At 39.3% G+C, this 22,075-nt stretch overlaps 1 protein-coding gene across 5 annotated transcripts in view; it reads right to left on the bottom strand.

Annotated features, from left to right (window-relative positions):
- Positions 1-14,806, bottom strand: part of LOC136856920 (ankyrin-3) — a 221,714-nt gene extending 206,908 nt beyond the window's left edge. The window contains exons 1-2 of one of the 5 annotated variants that reach the window (XM_067135174.2): positions 14,672-14,806; positions 3,899-3,989 (exon numbers count right to left, since the gene is read on the bottom strand). Coding sequence is in view for 1 of the 5 variants with exons in the window: in XM_067135173.2 (XP_066991274.1) it covers positions 13,584-13,626 (43 nt within the window). In the remaining 4 variants the exon portion in view is untranslated. Of the gene's footprint in view, positions 1-3,898; positions 3,990-13,583; positions 13,697-14,503; positions 14,591-14,671 lie in introns of those variants that run through there. The other 4 variants (XM_067135176.2, XM_067135175.2, XM_067135177.2 and 1 more) reach the window with 4 other exon arrangements.
- Positions 14,807-22,075: the final 7,269 nt, after the last annotated feature.

Here is a 22,075-nt window from a genome sequence, read left to right as displayed (position 1 = left end):
AACACAGTCATTACGTCACTAAGGATTATTTTCTGATTATCTTGTTATTATAATGTCATATTACCTCAGAAAAAGTTCTTAGTATTCACTCAGATTACTACTGTAAGTCGTATACTAATATGGCGTGAATAAAGAAATACAGTTCAATACTCGAAGAGAAATGAGTTCTGGTAATTCTACACATCAGTTTCTGTAGAAGTTCAATATCATGTGAAGTAAACTAAGTCTACACGTAATGATATATTCTGTGAACGTTAAATATTTGGTATTTGCACCTCAATAAGTTCACTCGTATTATATTCTCAAATGTCTTTAGAATTAGACTGTAGTCGCGACGCGATGTACCAAATACAGTGCGACGTTTTTTATAATTTTGTCGGCGATATAGCTTCGTGTTCCGGAAACGTGACGGCAAGTACTTTCTTTCACCGTGACTGCGCGGACATACTGTACGAGGGTCGGTCTCTCCTCTGTCTCACTCACACACATCTGTGTACTCGTCCTTGTACTGCCCTGCTCTGCTTGTTAGCCTTGACATATATACACCGGCGCTGGGAGGGGTGGTTTCTCTTGGCCATGTGACCGTGAGTGTATAAATTTCTTAGACTTTAAATTATTATAACTCAACAACCATGGGATGGATTAATTCGAAATTCACAGAGATTTGTCCTGTTGAAATTGGTTAAGGCGTTGAAAAGCTTTTCGAGAAATATCTCTAGGGGAGGTGAGCTTCGAGCGACAGGTGACGTCACTTGACTTCGCCTAGTGCACTTGTGAAGTCTGGCACCTGCTGGAACATTCCTTTATTTAAATGTTCGTACATCGGACGGATATTTTATGCTGGAATAACGTTTCTTTCGACTGATATGGGCCAGGACATAGGCTTTCCTGGTACAATATATATATATATATATCTGCCTATTATTCATTTCAGTGCCTAATAGAGCAGTTAAGGAGCCTATTTTAGGCACCTAAAACATTACCTTTTCGAGCCTAAACTTCCACTGTCCAGTAATAATACAGCTCATGAAAGACAACGTTTGGAGTCAAATAACCTGAACAAAGTGGTAACCATACAAAGTCTTCTTTTGAATGATGACAAGCCATACCTTGAAGAAGACACTGAAAATGAATAAGACACAGATAGGGGAGATTGTGCAAATCAAAGAGGAGGATACTCTGAGACTGAACGAAATACTGTACATCTAGCTTTGAAGAAGAGGAAAGTGATTAATACATGGTAAGGATGCAGTGTTTAATTTTGATATTTTACACTATTCATAATAATGGCCTACTGTACCATTATCTTTAAAGAGCCTGTAACTTAAAGGTCAACTATGATTCTTATGAGCCTGTACTGTTAAACACTACAAGGACAGATAGCAACCCCTTCCTCCTTCCCAGCTTTGGTAAGCCCAGCAATTAGTGACACAATACGAATGTTCCAGTCTCTTAACCTTTATAAATAAAAGCTTGTCAAATCTTGGAAATCAAGTGCCAGAGTTAGATAATAATATTTGCTTTATGTCCCACTAACTAGTTTTATGGTTTTCGGAGATGCCGAGGTGCAGGAATTAGTCCTGCAGGAGTTATTGTAGGTGCCAGTAAATCTACCGACATGAGGCTGACTTATTTGAGCACCTTCAAATACCACAGGATTGAGCCAGGATCGACCCTGCCAAGTTGGGGTCAGAAGGCCAGTGCCTCAACTGTCTGAGCCACTCGGCCCAGCCAGAATTAGATAAGGAAGCCACATTGATTTGTTGCATTTGCCTGGAGTACAGATATTGAGAACGCTGACATGCCTTATGTATATTGAAAATTATGCGTTATGTCAGAAAATATGACTGAGATGATCAAATTGTACATATAACAGGTTTTCCGCGGTAGGCCAGCATGTACATGATCTAAAGCATAAATTCACATCTATAGAACAGGACATTGAGATCTTGGAGAACTTAGGTAAAGGAAGTTTGCTGGATGTTACGGAGGGTTGCTATATACACCTGGAACAGTATTTTAATCCAAACCTTAATTTAAATGAAATTTCTGAAAAACCAAATATTCTATTTGATTTCCTTATTGAGTTTTAAAAAAATGTACATATCCCGGTCAATAGGACGGTGTTTCATATTATGCGTAATAGCTTTACTAGTTGCTTTTCACGACCACGTCCTCCGGAGCTCCAACAAGTCGCCATTCCTCAGTTGCTCCTCCCACTTTCCCCATTTCCCCCCTTCGTTCCCGACCAACCTTGGACACTTGATTACTATCACAACACTGCTCGCTAGACTTCATTGTGCTTCGCATGGACAGAGATCTTTTGAGGTGAGTCACGTAAAAACGTTTAAGTTATATGACGTAATTTTATATATTGTCTCTTCAGTTAAGTGATAGTTCATTACATTCCTATTATTATAGGTCCACATCGAACTGGGAACGCTGTACTTGTCAACAGCTTAAAGGACCATTTACTCGTTTCCACCTCACTAGGGTTGCTCCATTAAAACGACTCTGAAGATTTTATTGAAGTATTTTACTACATTTCTACGTCACGTTTTAAGAAGTGTGATAAATTAAGGTAATGTTTCTTCAAGACTATTTTATTTTTAAGTTGTTATGCTTTTAAATCCACATTATTTTATATAGAGAGCAAACCGGTTTGCATATGTTTTCATCAATTTATGGTTTAAGACTCGCAAGTCTCGGACTTGTAGAAAATATGGACTTTAAGACCGTATAATCATAATACAGTTTTAAGTTGTTAATATGGTTTTAAATTGTGTTCAATTTGACGTAGATAAACTTATGTGATTGCCAATTTTTCCAAGAACCTATATCAGCTGATGATAACGCGAAGGGGCGTCGAAACTAGTTCTGATTGAAATATATGTTGTAATTTCATCTAAACAAAAAATTTTATGTGTTGAATAAGGTGGATCCAAATTATAATAAAAGTTGTAATCTTGGTTCAATACAGCCAAACAATGAAATTTATTAATATAAATGATGAAATTGTACACAAAGATGATATTTTGTTAAGAAGAAAGCTATACTTTTCAGGGTCGAATTAACGTAACTTCAAAGTTTGTCAGTGTGTCAAAAACACAAATGACAATACATAGAACACTATAACATACCTATTAAAAAAATACACACCATTAAACAAAGAATGACATTTCGTTCTACAAGAACATCCTCAGACACTATCAAACCACCTCAAATCATGCGCACATACTGTATGTACGATGTTGTTTACAGTGCAAAAACTTGTCAACCATTGTGAATTGGTGATGTTATGAACAAGGTAAAACACTTACAACCATTTTTATGGACATTGAGATAGTATATGACCATGTACCACACAAGCATATATGGGAATGTTTGAGACAAAGTGCCCGATGACATCATAGCATGAGTACAACGATTACATGATGAGACCAAGAGTTGTGTCCAGGTTCAGGATGGAATGTCAGGTTAGTTTGAAACAAAGAGTGGAGTCCAGCAAGGAAGTTATCTTTCACCACTCCTCTTCATATTCATAATGGATGAAGTTTTAAAAGCAGTTAAAAGAAAGGATCCAACAACTAATGCCCTGGTTTTTGCTGATGATGTACTGTAATGGTATGGGGTAAAACAGAAATGAAAGTGCAAGCTAGGCTAGATATTTGGCAAGAAGCTTTTACAATCTCAGGTCTTATAATCAGCAAAACCAAGACAAATATTGTAGACAACTTCCAGTACTTAGGTAGTGTTCTGTCCTCAGACAATACCATACATCAAGACAGCAACAGAATACAGAAAGCTTCCACATTCTATCACACTGTACATCAAACACTTTGGGATGAAACATTTCCATTAATTTCCAAGATCAGCTTGTACAAAATATATCTCGTACCTATATTGACGTATGGTCTGGAAGCAGCAACTGTTACTGGATCAACAAAGAGTCGTCTTCAGGCAACAGAAATGAAGTCCTCCGTTCTTGTCTACAAAAAAACAAAAATGGATAAAATAAGAAATGTGGATATCTGACAAGAGCTTGGATTGGAAAGAAGCTTGCTGGAGAGCCTCAAAGTGAAGAGATTGCAATGGTATGGTCATATGAAAATGAATCCCCATAGGACTCCTCGAGGATATTTTGATCACAGTGTTCCTGGAAAGAGACCAAGAGGAAGATCTCGTGATGTTTGGGAGAAGCAGATTTTCAAGGACCTTGAAATCTGAGACGTAAATTGGGGTTGCACATATGAGCAACATCTGTCGATTGGTCGGACAAACTGGAGGAGGTTCATACACAAACGCACTAGGCTTGTTGGAGCGAAGAAATGATGGTGATGTTGATGGAGATGATGAACAAGTAAGAGCAAATAATGATTGTATAGTCCTCCACTGTCAATTTAGTAACTTTTAGAAATGTTTCTGTACTTATCCAAGCCACTAATCGTCCATCATCCTCATTTGCTGATGTGCTGATTGAACCCACTGGCATTTAAAACATTTTTCTTGGTCTTTCAGTAAAAAATATGGCTCACAAAAGACAGAGGTTGGACCCAGATAACCCGAATGACATGGTAACCATACAAAGTCTTCTTATGAAGACGAGCTGTATCTTGAAGAAGACTCTGAAGATGAATAAGACACGGATGGGGAAGATTATGTAGAACGAAGAGAAGGAGACTCATAGAGATGAGCAAAATTCATCTACGAAGGTGGTTTGAAAAGTCCATGCAAAGTCCAAGAGATGGCACCACTGGCGCGTATCGAGGTCATGTTTAGTTAGTAGCATCTCTTGAATGAACGCACACCAAGTTTCAGCCATATTGATCTATTTCTTTTTGTTTGGCATTCGTGTGAATCAAGGAAGTCGAGTGATTTTCAAGAAATCGACGAAAAAGAATTTCGTGTGGTGATTAAACATTAATTTATGAAAGGCAAAACGCCTCAGGAGACTAAAGAGAAGCTTGATAAACATTATGGTGACTCTGCACCTTCGATTAGAACAGTTTATAAGTGGTTTCAAAATTTTCGGACTGGCCATATGGGCACAAGTGATGCTGAACGTCCTAGACGGCCTGTGGGGGTTACGAATCCAGAAATCATTGATCATATCCATGATATGGTGATGGATGACAGAAGATTAAGGTGCGTGAGATTGCTAGTGCTGTGGGCATCTCGACTGAACGGGTACATAATATTTTGCATAAACATTTGGACATGAGAAAGCTATTCGCAAGACGGGTGCCACGATTGCTCACGCTTGACCAAAAACGGAATCGTGTGAAGTGTTGCAAGGATGGTTTGCAGCTGTTCCAGAAGAATCCGGAGGACTTTAAGCGTCGTTTCATCACTGCGGATGTAACATGGATACATCACTACACTCCTGAGACCAAACAATCTAAACAATGGGTTACCAAGGGGGAATCAGCACCAAAAAAGGCGAAGACCGTTCCTTCGGCCGGAAAGGTTATGGTGACCATCTTTTGGGATTTGCAAGGGATAATTCTCATCGACTATCTGGAAAAGGGTAAAACTATTACAGGTGCATATTATTCATCATTAGTGGTCCATTTGAAAACCGAGCTGCAAGAAAAACGCCCATGATTGGCTCACAAGGAAGTCCTTTTCCATCACAACAACGCACCAGCACAAACCTCAGCAGCTGTGGTCGCAAAATTAATGGAAATAGGATTCCAACTCATTTCTCATCCACCCTATTCTCCAGACTTGACTCCCCAATTTGAAGAAATGGCTGGCGGGAGACGAGGAGGTGATTGCAAATACTAATGGATATTTTGCAGACTTGGACAAATCCTATTATTCAGAAAGGATCAACAAACCAAAACATCGTTGGACGAAGTGTATAAGCCTAAAAGGAGACTAATTCAAAAAATAAAAAAGGTTTACCCCAAACACGTAAGTAGATTTTACTTTTGTACAGACTTTTCAAGCGCCCCTCGTAGTTTTGAGGAAGAGGAAATTAATTAATACCTGGGTAAGGATACAGTTTCTAAATGGTCGAAAACAAAACCTAGTCCCAGACTTAGACGAGGCAGCCACAGTGACTTGTTGATTTTGCCTTATGTACAGATAGTGAGAAAGCTGCCATGACTTATGTTTATTGGAAATTATGCATTATGTCAGAAGATATGACCAAGATGAATGTGCTGTACACAAATAGAATATTTTGTTAACAAGGAAGCCATACTTTTCAGTGTCGACTTAAAGGGTCAAGGACAATCAGCAGCTTGGATAAGTCCAAACAAATTTCTAAAAGTTACTAAAGTGACAGTGGAGTACTACTACAATCATTATTTGCTCCTACTTGTTCATAACATCACCAATTCACAATAACTGACATATTTACACAATGTAAACAATGTTGTACATATGTGTGCATTCTGTTAAATAGATTTGATAAAATCTGATTATGATCTTGTCATTCTTTGTTTAATAGTGTGTACTTTTTTACAGGTTTGTAATAGCCATTAGAATTAGCATTTTTGACAGACTGAAAAGGTTTTAAGTTACATTAACAAATAGGATATGTACACTGCAGGAACAAAAGACCAATTTCAAAGAGGGAGGGGATAACAAATCTACAGATCATTGAAGTCGATGTTTTCATTGAATTATGGTACCTAGCAGGAGTCCTAAGATGGTCCTGGAGTTGAATATTTTTGTCATGTTAAGAGGTTTAAATTTTTTGTGAGATATATCCATTCTGATAACCTAGATAAGAGGCAAACAAGGAAGATGAACGAACTCTAGTTTGTGAAATTGTTACCTTAGTTGTTTCCACTGTCAGAAATGTTAGTCAATATGACAAGTAGTTACAGCAGATGAAAAGTTATAAGAACTTCAGGGGAGGTGCTCACTCAAACAATTTATACCATTGAAACTCAACAAATATGGGTTAACACTATAATGTCTACATGATTTTGATGTATATGCAGGCAAGCAACCTGAGGACCAAAATATATTGTTACAAGGCCTTGCAACACCTATATCCGGAACAAAAAGAAATATCACAAGCAACAAATGGTTCACCAGTTTTCAAATAACTGAAGTTCCTCAAGCAGGAAAATTTGTCATCGTTTCGAACCATAAGAAAAAAAAATTCTCATCCCGAGCATGGTAGTCAAGGGTATACGCCATATGCCCTCTGCTTATCTCCACTTTCAAGTAAACGCTCGGACTTTCTTAATATATCTTTGCATTTGTTTGTTACTTTTTTTTATTTGGCCATTAAATCACTAAATTTTAACACCCCGACTACGGTCATAATCGCAAACATCATAGCATCATGTGCACAGAATTTCACCACTGTTTGTTAAAGGATAGGATAGTGCTATTGGGCGATTTCAATGCAAGAGTTGGAAATAGAACTGAAGGATACAAATGGGCGATTGGTAAACGTGGGGAAGATATGGAAGCTAATGGGAATGGGAAGCGTTTGCTGGACTTCTGTGCTAGTACGGGTTTAGCCGTTATGAATACATTCTTCAAGCATAAGGCTATTCACCACTACACATGGGAGGCTAGGGGTACCAGACCCAAAATAGAATATATCTTAACCGACTTCAAATTCAGGAAGTCTGTTAGGAATGTACGAGTTTTCCAGGGATTTTTCGATGATACAGACCACTATCTGATCTGTAGTGAACTAAGTATCTCTAGGTCTAGGATAGAGAAAGTGAAATCTGTCTGCAATCAATGAAGAGTAGAAAATCTCCAGGACGAGGAAATTAGACAGAACTACATGGATATCATTAGTAAGAAGTTTCGAACAGTAGACAGTAAGCAGGTTCAGGACATAGAAAGAGAATAGGTGGCATACAGGGATGCTGTAGTAGAAACAGAAAGGGAATGCCTAGGAACAACTGTGTGTAAAGATGGGAAAAAGCGAACATCTTGGTGGAATGATGAAGTGAGAGCAGCTTGTAAACGTAAAAAGAAGGCTTGTCAGAAACAGCTCCAAACAAGGGCCGAGGCAGACAGGGATTTGTATGTAGATGAAAGAAACAGAGAGAAACAAATAGTTGTTGAATCCAAAAAGAAGTCATGGGAAGATTCAGGTGAACTCATAATAGGTCCCAGGGAATCACTGGAGAGGTGGATGGAGGGAATATTTTGAACATCATCTTAACATAAAAGGAAATTTTCCTGGTGGTGTTGCGAACAGCTAAGCTCATGGGGAGGAGGAAAAGGGTGTTGGTAAAATTACGCTTGAGGAAGTGGAAAGGATGGTAAATAAACTCCATTGTCATAAAGCAACAGGAATAGATGAAATTTGACCTGAAATGGTGAAGTATAGTGGGAAGGCAGGGATGAAATGGCTTCACAGAATAGTAAAATTAGCATGGTGTGTTGGTAAGGTACCTTCAGATTGGACAAAAGCGGTAATTGCACCTAACTATAAGCAAGGGAACAGGAAGGATTGCAACAACTATCAATGTATCTCACTGATTAGTATACCAGGCAAAGTATTCACTGGCATTTTTGAAAGGGAGGGTGTGATCAGTGGTTGAGAGGAAGTTGGATGAAAACCAGTGTGGTTTCAGACCAGAGAGGGGCTGTCAGGATCAGATTTTCAGTACGCGACAGGTAATTGAAAAATGTTACAAGAGGAATAGACAGGTGTGTTTATGCTTCGTAGATGTAGAGAAAGCATATGAAAGGGTATTGAGGGAAAAGATGTTCACCATACTGGGGGCACTATGGAATTAAAGGTAGATTATTAAAATCAAGCAAAGGCATTTATGTTGACAATTGGGCTGCAGTGAGAATTGATGATAGAATGAGTTCTTGGTTCAGGGTACTTACAGGGGTTAGACAAGGCTGTTCGTAGTTTACATAGATCATCTGCTGAAAGGTATAAAGTGGCAGGGAGGGATTCAGTTAGGTGGAAATGTAGTAAGCAGTCTGACCTATGCTGGCAACTTGGTCTTACTGGCAGATTGTGCCGAAAACCTGCAGTCTAATATCTTGGAACTTGAAAATAGGTGCAATGAGTATGATATGAATGTTAGCTTTTCGAAGACTCAATTGATGTCAGTAGGTAAGAAATTCTACAGAAATGAATGTCAGATTGGTGATACAAAGCTGGAATAGGTAGATAATTTCAAGTATTTAGGTTGTGTGTTCTCCCAGGATGGTAATATAGTAAGTGAGATTGAATCAAAGTGTAGTAAAGCTAATGCAGGGAGCCCGCAGTTGCGATCAACAGTATTCTGTAAGAAGGAAGTCAGCTCCCGGACAGAACTATCTTTACATCAGTCTGTTTTCAGACCAACTTTTCTTTACGGGAGCAAAAGCTGGATGGAATCAGGATATCTTATTCATAAGTTAGAAGTAACAGACATGAAAGTAACAAGAATGATCGTTGGTACAAACAGGTCGGAACAATGGCAGGAGAGTACTCAAAATGAGGAGATAAAGGCTAAGTTAGGAATGAACTTGATGGATGAAGCTGTATGCAAAAACCGGCTACGGTGGTGGGGTCATGTGAGGCGAATTGAGGAGGATAGATTACCTAGAAGAATAATGGACTCTGTTATGGAGGTTAAGAGAAGTACAGGGAGACGAAGACGACAATGGTTAGACTCAGTTTTTAACGATTTAAAGAGGTATAGAACTAAATGAGGCCACAGCACTAGTTGCAAACAGAGGATTGTGGCGATGTTTAGTAAATTCACAGAGGCTTGCAGACTGAACACTGAAAGGCATAACGGTCTATGATGACAATGTATGTGTGTTTGTTAAACAATATGTGTACTACTGGTTTTCCACACGCAAGTTCTCCCTTTATACAGTGCTCTCACTTTACAAGGAAACTTTGCATCATTCTGCCACTGGTCGCCTTCCCACTACGGTGTACATAACGAGGAAACTGGATTACAACGAAACACTGGCTCACACTTTCCCATATGTCGTACTTGCACTGGCAGGTAGCGTGTTCCATTATTAACAGCAAATCAAGATATTTAGCAACTACAGAATAAAATAAATCCACAAATTTAAATATTACTTTTGGAAATACACAACCTGTTGTAAGCCACTTTTTCATTAACTTCAAAACACAAGATTTTGTAGGAATGCTAGTCAGAGTATTTACGAGTGAATCTCTATCCGACATAATTTTCCAACTGATTACTTAATACACAAACAATAGTCTCACACACATTTCAATCCAATTCTCACAAGAAATTTACTTTGCACATGGCATTTAGTGTCAGGAATGTCCAAAAGTACGACTTGTCTGGACCAGGTCATTCTATTTGACGCCCACAGACCTGAGCATCTGGGCATGCGACGATAATGAAGTACGAAGAGGGTGAAATCCGATGTCGGCACATAGCCTTCTCCTGTGGAATAACACCAAGGGGTCTGCTCCAGGTTTAACATCCTCATTGACAGAAGAATTGCCATCAGAAGCATAATATGCCCTTACCTCATGCGAGCACTGCGGAGAGGTTAGGACTGAACTCAGGCTTACTTTTTTTATGCTACCCGTACGTGTTTAATGTCGCACTAACATATCTAAGATTTTCGGTGACAGAAGGATGGGAAAGGGCTAGGACTGGGACGGTAGAGGCCCCAGCATTTGTCTGGTGTGAAATTGGGAAACCACAGAAAGTCATCTTCAGGGCTGCCGATGGTGGGATTCAAACCTCCTGTCTCCGGAATGCAAGCTCAAAGCTGCACAACTCTAACCACATGGCCAACTCGCTCGGTTATCCAGGCTTTGATGATGATACTTGTTGTTAAAAGGGGCCTAACATCTAGGTCATCGGCCCCTAATGGTACAAAATGAGACAAAATGGAATGACAAATTAAAACTCCAAAATCTGCCACAGACCAGAATTCAAAATGTGAGGACAAAGAATGAATGGATGGATATGAATTTAAAACAATCAGTAGATCCAACAGGCAATCTCGCATAAAACAATCAGTAGATCCAACAGGCAATGTCTCGCATTCACAGAAACTGACGTAAAATAATAGTTTTACTGACCAAGGGACAGCGTCTATAGCATAATACTGAATCGATGATGCTTTTAGTCTAAAGGGGTCCAAAATCCAAGTCATCGAACCCAGAAATGGTACTTATTGCTAGGAAAGTAGAACCATGGTATTTGTCATGTTGCGGTACTAATCAAATGTAGCGCAGACTCGCGATATTCCACACAGTATAGTACTACTCACAGGTACTGAAATTCGCACATGCCATACAGATCTATGGTGTTTCACACATTGCAGCGCCATTTACATGCAACGCAAACATATGGTGTTAATCATGTAAGTGTACTAACCACAGGGACTCGCGTTATCCCGTGGTGTTCCTCATATAGTGGGTACTAATCATAGGCAAGCCAGAACCATGGTGTCGCTCATCCCATGGTGTCACTCACCTATTTGGTACCTAACAAAGTGGTACTACGCGCAAGTAAATGCGACCCATGGTGTTCCCCGTGTGGTGGCACTAAACCCAAGTAGTTTCATGGTTCTAATTCAATCATCCCTTGGTCGCCCCTTTTAGCCGCCTCTTACGACAGGCAGGGGATACCGTGGGTGTATTCTTCGTATGCATCCCCCACACACAGGGGTTTATCCAGGCTTTTGGCACGCAATTTAAGGATTAGAAATTGTATACCACCCTCCCTTTTGACCAACATTCTAATGGTGAAAACTCCCCAATGGGACTCGAACAAGCTAAACATGGTATCAGGCTTTAAAGTCTTGATGCCTTAACAATTATCGCCACCAGGTGAGTTAGGAACAACTAACTGCTAGGATGTTTTGTACACCAGGCTTCCCATGCTGTGGTCAGGAGAGCAGGAAGTCGGCCAGTGGCAGAATGATGTGAAGTTTCCTCGTATTTGACCCAATGTGCTTGGTACAGGCGATGCAAACAGGCTATGCCCACTGATAAAGTCAAGCTCTAGATTAAGGGACTTGACAGGTAAGCCTGGAGTTGAAGACATCCCACATAATAAATTATTGCCAATCATCATCATCCTTATCTCATTCTGAACAAGCTCCAGTTTCCTGGGTGCAGTGAATGAGCGCTCTACATTTACCTCTGTCCATGTAGGTCTTCTTCCATAACCTGCTGCAATGTCCGGCGCCATAGCTAAATGGTTAGCGTGCTGGCCTTTGGTCACAAGGGCCCCGGGTTCAATTCCCGGCAGGGTCGGGAATTTTAACCATCATTGGTTAATTTCGCTGGCATGGGGGCTGGGTGTATGTGTTGCCTTCATCATCATTTCATCCTCATCACGACGCGCAGGTCACCCACGGAGGACAAATCAAAAGACCTGCACCTGGCGAGCCGAACTTGTCCTCAGACACTCCCGGCACTAAAAGCCATACGCCATTTCATTTTTCTTTTTTTTTTACCTGCTGCAAATTCAGACCTCGTCCAGCTAGATCATTTCTAATCTGATCGATCCACCTCTTAAGTTAATGCCAATGCTAAGAATAATTCCACATTACGATGCTCAACTGTAGAATGTGAGCAAGAGTTCAGCCTGATGAATTACATAATCACTGACTTAAGCATTACTTTTGGTTACAAATGTCTCCAGTCTTCATTCATTCAAATGAACTTTGTCATGTCCTGGCTTAGAGTACAGCCCACCCTGTGAAAATGTCGAGACAACAGCACCGCTGAGCTCTCTCTAAAATTTATGGATACAATATCTTACGCTGAAAAGATGGAAGTTTTTGCTTCAGTCAGGAATGTTTCCTCATTTTGTGTGTGTCAACGATAGATATGAATGTCTTCAAACCAACAAGAGTACACCAACATTATTGATTACAATGCAATGATATACAGTGTTGACATTGTGAACATGTTATAACGTTGCTACAAAATATGACAGAAGAATATATTGTCAACACATTTGATATTTAAGAAAACAATGGAAGATTTTAATCATTCAGAGTTCTCAAAATAAGCTAGCTACATTGTTCAGGATGTGTGTTCTTTTATCTTGCAGAAATAAGATCTGCTTTGTTCTTATATATTATGCTCTTATTCTGGACAACTTTTATTCACACTGCAGAAATAATGTTCTCAGTGATTATTTATTCAATCTGTGGCACTTTTCTATATCAACAGAGTATATGAAAAGCAATAAAGCTGCAGCTTTTGAATCTGATAAGACCTTATTAGTTCTTTTTAACATCAGCAAAAATAGTGCATTTAACTTAAATGACCTGCTAAGTTATATAATTATTTCATCACAATTTCATTTAAATTAGCACATATTCGAACAGTTTATCTGACTGATTAGTTGTCCCTGTTAGTAGTTAGATTGTGCCTAGAATGGAACAGATCCATGTAGAAGATTGCTATGGATGTAAATAATAAAGTTCTATAATCAATTACTCTTCTATTCATTGATATTTTACTGAGCAACATAGGCTACCTCCTGTACCAAAAACAAATCACATAAAATAAGAAATGTTAATACTAGATGATTTGCAATGATTGTTAGACAAGAGTGAATATGTCTAATGTATACATAAGCAGGTAATAGACCTAATAGAAAATTCTAAAGAAATAGAAAACAAACCTTGGCTGCATGCCAGAAATGCACATGCAGAACTTGTAGGCATATCAGCTAAACACTGAGACTCGGAGAGTCTGATGCATCAATTTCTATGTATGCCTGAATCTTGCCCTCCCTTCAAAAAAAAAATTACTAATAATAATAATAATAATAATAATAATAATAATAATAATAATAATAATAATAATAATAATAATAACAACAACAACAACTCTAACACACGCTTCAACTCAATTAACTGGGAAAAAGAAACTGGATACTATTTTTGCAACAAAGAAAAACAGGTCAGCATAAAGAATCTCACATCACGTCAATGACATCAAATCTAATTAAGTTACTAAGAACTTCTGGAGCTTCTGAAATCCACCTTGCAGGGCCATTATGCAAGAGTGATGATAACTGATGGGTGTAATTTTTAGACGCAATATTCATAACTTATACCTATGTTTTGATATGCCATATCAGTATTTCATACATTTAAAATAAAATATTTCCATAGTATTGTACATAAATTATCAAGATTGTCCCAAATCAAATATACCCATTTTAATATATATCTATCGCTGAAATCTACTGTTTTCTGCATTCATAGATTCATCCCACCTCTTCGGACTCTTTAAACTTCACATCAACAATTTCGCACGAATTGAAAAATTCGTACCTAAATGATCACGACAGCATTTGAAATTGCCACCATAAACAGAAAATTGCATTTGAAGCCATTGCATGCAATGATATTAGCCGTAATTCTTCTCTGAAATCTAATATAAAATATATTTCGATACAGTTTCCCGCAAGCACCTAGCTGGTATCTAACAATTTATAACATATTAATCAGTTAACACTCAAAAACATACAAATAAATAAGTATGGCACTTATGCAGGAGGTGACGGTACGCTTCTTAGTTTTAATAAAAACCTACTGCTTCCTTAATTTCGAAAGCACTTTGCCATCAGTCACAAAACACTTGTGGAAGAAGGGGATTTCAGGACCAACGATGACACCTGCGAATATAACGTCAAAGTTGGAGGTGTATCAACATGCAACAACATGCATAACGGATGGGAATATAACCCAACAAAATGTTTACCAGCAGGTCTTCTTCCTATTTAATAACGAGATCGAACATTTTAAACATTTTCTTTGAGGACACATTAATTCTCATCCCTTTCGACAAAAATTAACTTCCCATAAACTCCCTAGATGTCTCTAACATATTTTGAATCAGCTGAGCGAATGATAACAAGCCAGAGGTGCGATTTCAGTAGAGTGGAAATTCAAAAACGAAACGGTATAGACAGAGCAGGACGAATAGAAGTACATAGTGTGACGACTTCTGCTGTTTGATATGTTCCTACACTACGCGGCGCTGGTGTAGGTAAACAGGGATCAGCTGTCCCTGAACATGTGATTTTAAATGAGATCTGATGTGACTTAATTCGGAATTTATCGTTTAAATAAATTATTTAAAACCGTGTGTTTATTGTTGTTATGTTTCAGGAATGTGCATTCTCTTTACTGACCGATGACTGTGTTTATGTGCGATCTGTATTTCGTGCAAATTAAGATTATAGTGTTCCTTGTTTTGAAAGTAATATGTGACAAATTCGTAGGAAATATTTTACATTTAGTAATGGTTTAATGACATTACTTCTGAAATTGGTTCGTCAGTGTCTTAACGAATATGTCAAACGGCTATGTGTGCATAGAGCTATTTCATTAATTCACCACAAAATCAAACTCGGTTGCAAATATCAGCTATAACCTTAAAAAAGCACATGTTCGACTGTTAGTGTACATGCTGCGTAATATAAACACATTAAAACTCTGCAGGCACCCACATGATGTTACGTACCGGTATGTCATACATATGTAATTCCTACATAACTACTTAAGTTAAATTACATATTAACATGCTCAAATTAATTAATCTTATCAGCACTTCACCCCATCACTCAGTTACCTGGACATCTTGGACATTTTCCGGGTATGTTTTGCGGTCGTACAAGCTTGCACTTCTTTCCGTACTTCTTTTGTTCGGAAATAAAATCGGCATCGTATGTAATGAAAAATTAATTTTGGTATCAAGTCCTGTAAATGTTCAGTACAGCACCCAAGTCTATAAGAAACAGTAATTGAAGATAAACTATCCAGGCATTCTTGAAATATTTCACCCCATATGCTTCTTGTACACTAATATTTCTCACAACAACTTCCTCTACATGAGAAAACATCAATAATAATTCACTCGACGGATAAATAAGTTGGATGCGTTAAAATATTATTCTTGACTTGTTAGGTCCTCCTCTGTATTGTTTTGCGTAGAACCAATACAAACTGTACAGCGTACCACTTCGCTTGCATGTTTAACAATATACCCATACAACTGATGGATGATATTAATTTTTGAACTGGTGAAAGGAGCTATTTGTTCATCTCCCCAACTTGATAATGGTGGACCGAGCTAGTTGGTCGTGCGGTTAGGGGCACGCGGCTGTGAGCTTGCATCCGGGAGATAGTGGGTTCGAATCCCACTGTCGGCAGCCCTGAAGATGGTTTTTTCGTGGTTTCCCATTTTCACACCAGGCAAATTCTGGGGCTGTACCTTAATTAAGGCCACGGCCGCTTCCTTCCAACTCCTAGGCCTTTCCTATCATATCGTTGCTATAAGACCTATCTGTGTCGGTGCGACATAAAGCAACTAGCAAAAAAAAAAAAAAAAGATAATTGTGGCTGATCAAAGGTAACCGTGCTGTAATTTTTTTCCTGAGCTGTACTTGTGATTTTGGCATTCTCTTTGACAACCAGCTTTTGCCATGGCTCTAATCTGACTGAAAAATTATGTTAAGGGCACTATCACTTTAAGGCAGATGTTGACGTGGGATAGCCTTCGACCACTTTGAGAACAGAGTGGGATCTTTTGGGGGGTGAAACAAAAATGACGCTTATCATTCGAATGTTTATTGTAACCCGAATTACAACCCGGGACATTGCAAGTTGTAGGCATATTCACATGCGGTAGTAAATTGAAGCATATGTCAAAGTATACGTCCTACTTCTCAAATGCATAATCTTTTTCACTTTTCAGTTCATGAAAAGTGAATGCCAGCTATTTTGCACTTATACAACTGGAAAATGTATAAAACTACTGAAAAAGACCACAAACTGTTTGCACACTTCCACAGTAAGCCGACGAAAAGTACGCGTACTTGGCCCTTTTATCGACAGCAGCGCTGCAGGTGGCGGAGAACATGTACACCGTGTTTGTTAACCACCGCCGTCTCGATCCCCCTATACTGCCTGCTCTATGCGAGCCTTTTTGCGACTACGTTGCGACAAAGTTTCTCCGCTAGATGGCAGACATAGACGCACAATGTTCTAAACTTATTCTAATGACGACAGCCTACAAAACACTATGCACTGTAGCTGGTAAATTACATCAGTAATATTAAATATCGGCAATATTACCTGTATGAAGTCGCAGTTGGCCTCTTCATCCACCATTTACAGATTTTCCTGGACGAAGACTCGGAGTGGTACCGTACTTTTTGTGTTCTTGCTAACGCAATATCAAATACCGTAGTAGAGGTCTTACGAACTTGGTTAAGATAATATCACTAACAATTTGCTGATGTTCTTTGACCTCACACTGTAACAAAACACATTCGGAAAGGATTTTTTTTCGCTATTCGTTTTACGTCGCACCGACACAGATACCGGTAGGTCTAATGGCGAGATGGGATAGGAAAGGCCTAGGAATTGGAAGGAAGCGGCTGTGGCCTTAATTAAGGTACAGCCCCAGGATTTGCCTGTTGTGAAAATGGAAAACCAAAAAAACCATCTTCAGGGCTGCTGACAGTGGGGCTCGAACCTACTATCTTCCGGATGCAAGCTCACAGCTGCGCGCTCCTAACCGCACGGCCAACTCGCCCGGTATTCTGAAAGGGAAGACGTCGCAAATCCTCGTATTACGTTCGTACGTTTGAAGGACTTCGAAAATAGGGCACAGCAGTTTAAACGAACTCCTGCAGATGCTTCACTAGAGCAACAAAATAAGGATTTGGGTATCAAACACCTCTTCTGTCCTGATGCATAAGCAGTTGCATTTAGCGGTGTCTAGGCAGTGGGATATTGCTGACACAAACGTCACACTCCATCCTCTCTTCAGCAACACGAACCTAGTGCCCGCAAAATAGGATTTGCTTGCCTGTTTCTAGTTTGATTGGAATATTATCGTCTGGATATCTGAGGTTGTCCACAAAATCTAAACATGAAGACGTTTGTTTTATGATTGTCCGTCACAATTCTTATCACAAGGAATCCACTTTTAATAATTTCGTATGGCTATTTCTAGCCGAATGCAGCCCTTGTAAGGCAGGCCCTCCGATGAGGGTGGGCGGCATCTGCCATGTGTAGGTAACTGCGTGTTATTGTGGTGGAGGATAGTGTTATGTGTGGTGTGTGAATTGCAGGGATGTTGGGGACAGCACAAACACCCAGCCCCCGGGCCATTGGAATTAACCAGTGAAGGTTAAACTCGCCGACCCGGCCGGGAATCGAACCCGGGACCCTCTGAACCGAAGGCCAGTACGCTGACCATTCAACCATCGAGTCGGACAAGGAATCCACTGTCCTCCACGGATTTAATCACCTTCTGGAAAATATCCGCAGCCTGTTTCCAGTCATTCGACCGGATCAGGAATGGAATGAATTAAGCCCCCATCTAGCAGCGAGGATAGGAATTGTGCCGGCTGCCGAAGCCTGTCGCACTCCTCCGGGGCAATGATTAATGAATGACGGATGAAATGAAATGATATTCGAGAGTGTTGCTGGAATGACATATGACAGGGAAAACCGGAGTATGCGAAGAAAAACCTTTCCCGCCTCTGCTTTGTCTAGCACAAATATCACATGGAGTGACCGGGATTTGAACCACAGAACCCAGCGGTGAGAAGCCGGCGCGCTGCCGGTTGAGCCGCGAAGGCTTCATCACCTTCTGAAATAAGGTGAAAAGGCACAGATGCGGGAGTAATCTGAGGATATCCAATTACTTCCTTTGTTAGGTCCTTGCCTAGATAAAGCCGAGAGCCGCTTTTCTCTTAATTCCCTTCTAGACGGTATTTCATGGAGTTGTATCTTTTCTGGCTGCGAACCACCTTGCCGAGATTGGCAAAATGGTACACAACAGTTGAATATTTCGGGGAAAGAATCTGAAGATTCAGTTCTACGAAAAATATACCATGCACGAACGGAAAGAAACAAGTACCAACACCTGAAAATCACTTTTGAAATATCTATAAGCATAGCATGATTAATTCGTTTCACAGTTATATACAAGATATCTCTTGTATGAACGGAAGTGTGACCAGACACATTTACTCATTGTACGAAATAACTCGGGTTTTCATACGCATTCATGCACCAATAACACAGTGCTACACCCACACTGACAGCGAAGATTGTGCGTCTACTGCTGCACTCTTACGGCGACTTGGAGAAATATCAGTAGTCGCGCCTTCCTATGTTAAACTAGTGGCATAGAGCAGGCAGTATTAAGAGGATCGAGACGGCGGTGTTGTTAACATGTGATTCAGAGGGAGTCGTCACACTATTCATTTGTATTCGTCCTGGACAGAGAGTACCAGAGAGCTACGATTCACGCGACATCTTGCGGTCAACAGTTAGCATTCAGGTGTGAAATGGCGGAACGGCCTTTGTCTTTGAACAGCTGTTTTCTAGACGTGTACTAATAAAACTCAACGTGATAAAGAAGTGTAATAAAATATTTTCTTCCTTTACACAACAAAATTTGTCTAAATTATGTTCGGATATCAAATTTTATAAAAAATCGTGTTCGGAACACATAACTGAACAAAATAAACTCACGTTCACAAAACCAGAACATCTTGAATTGAAAGTCTAAAGATAGGGAGTTCATACTCACAAGAAATATGCATTAGAATGTTCTGAAGAAATGATTAGAATTTGAACCGTGTCGTCCCTCGGGTACAAGGTCTACATCGATATCTCGGCGCACCACAACCAAATACAGTAGAGACAATAAGCGCCACTTACGGATTTAGCCTTATCAAAATGGGAGACAATTCGACGGTGCCGCTCCTAGTGACTTGACCTGAAAAGTAGCGCTAAATTCATAATACCAATGGAAATGCATATACGAAAATGGACAAATATTACGTCCAGAAAGAAAGTGTTACTAAGATATTAACTTCAAAGTTGCTAAAGAAATTCTGGATAAATGAATGAAGAATTATATAAAGAGGTTATTATTTAAAGACTGAAATTAGACATATAAATAAGATGTGAATTGGGCTGCTGTGAAATGGCTTGAGCTTTCATTTATGCATTTTTTTTTACTTTAGCATTCCTACCTGAACTTTTACGGTTAGATTTGTCTTTTTTCTCTATAAAAACATTTTATCATTACACTAAGACACTTGTCAATAAAAATATCGGCACATTCCTTACACACATGATGCAATGAATTAACATTTAAAAGCTGGACAATTTTCCTCTTAACATGAAGCCTACTAACAGAAAGAAAATCTATAAAATTAGCCTCAAAAACATTTTCAGTTGCGGTTTCCGTTTTTATAAAGGTATCCTACCCTCATACGAAGAAAATATTAGTGTATATTTACTTGTACAGTTCTATTTTCGCCGTGGTACGCGGTGATATGCACACGTTCTTAGCATTGTGCCAACTTCGAATTTCACACACTGTATTTACATTCGCAACACATTATAACCTATTTCCACAAAAACGTGTTATACGATAACAATTAAATTCAATTCCACGAGAAGTATTACGTAGATTGAATTTTTTACTCGCCTTACGTGAAGATACCATACCTAACCTAAACTATGGAATATCATTAGGCAGTACTGCAGCCTATCGTCATGCAGCTAGCAGTTCGCTCCGGTCGTTCAGCTTGCTTGAAGTTCGGTGTGCGTTAGGACTTCTTATTCTTCTTGAATGGTGTGGTTGGACTCATTTGATATCGTCCAGTCACGAAACCAGATTAATAACTTCATCACTGATATATATATATTACTCGTAGTGAAACGTTAAAAGTATAGTCGATAGGAAAAAGAAAAAAGAAAAACCCATAGGACTCACACGAAACAAGATGACCTCATATATGACACAGGTTAAGGTCATTTATATTCCACCAAAAATTTGACAAACATTTTGCAATGGAAGAGTGAGAACAAAGAGGCTGTTAAAGGATTATAATACAATATGTGCATCATCAAGAAACTGATTTATGCTGTTAACAAGAGTAGGAGTTAGAAAGGATAGTAAACACAAAATACATGTGGGGAAGTGGATGTCCATGTTAAGCAAAGATGATAGGAAGAGCTGGCAGGGAACATCAAAAGCAGGACATTGTAACAGGAGGCGATTACTCTCGGTATCAGGCAAGCCACAAACACAGCAAGTTGGGGGAGAAAGATGAAATCGATTTTTATATTGGGGAGTAAGAGCATGATTAAAACGTAGACGAATAATAGATGTGATGTGGCGCCGAGAGTACGTGTCATAACAAAACCACGGTTTAGGAGGAATAACAGGTTGTAATAGATGATAAAATGTCCCTTTTCTCGTGACGATCCATTCAAATCAGACTGCCATTGTTGATACGATTTAGCCTGCATTTCATGCATGAGATAAGAAGGAGGGATCGCTAGAGAAAGAGGGGGAGATCGTTGTGATGCTCGTTTAGCTGCCTGGTCAGCAGTCTCATTCCTCATGATACCAGAGTGACTGGGAAACCAAACCAGAGATACGTATACGCCAGAATGAATAAGGATATATAAGAGATACTTGACGCTATGTACGTACCAATTAGGGGAAGAAAGAGGCGATCATAAGGCGTGCAGAACATTTTGTACATCTGTGAAAATCGTAACCTTATCATACGCATGTGACCTGATGGTAATGAAGGCTTGTCGAATAGCAAACAATTCGGCGGTAAAAACAGAAAAGGCAGAAGGGAGGGAAAACTCAGAGAGAGTATACGGTTGAGGGATATAAAAGGCTGCCCAACGCCGTGTACTGATTTGACCCGTCAGTAAAAATACGTACTTCTCTTAAGTAGAGGGAAAGTCGAATACGTTTAGTTCACCAGAATGAATACTCCCCCTCCTACCATTCCTATCCTATCTCTACGATACACACTCCTGTTCCGTGAGAATATTTTTTCATCCATTATATCATTTCTCAGCCATGATTCAACTCCTATTACAATATCTGGTAAGTATATATCTATTAAATTACATAATTCGACTCCTTTGTTTACAGTGCTTCTACAATTGAGCACTAACACTTTTATGTAATCACTACTTGATTTCCAGTTCCCTGTTCGCTTAACACCACTCGCTAGGCCACCCCGTTTCCCTGAATGTAACTGCCTATAACACTTCTAAACAAGTTTCCTAACATATATGTACCACTTATATGTGCCACTAT

The sequence above is a fragment of the Anabrus simplex genome, chromosome 1 (assembly GCF_040414725.1).
Source record: "Anabrus simplex isolate iqAnaSimp1 chromosome 1, ASM4041472v1, whole genome shotgun sequence".
NCBI lineage: Eukaryota > Metazoa > Arthropoda > Insecta > Orthoptera > Tettigoniidae > Anabrus > Anabrus simplex.
The sequence above is the reverse complement of the archived record's forward strand: the minus strand, read 5'-3'. Positions and strand labels throughout refer to the sequence as shown.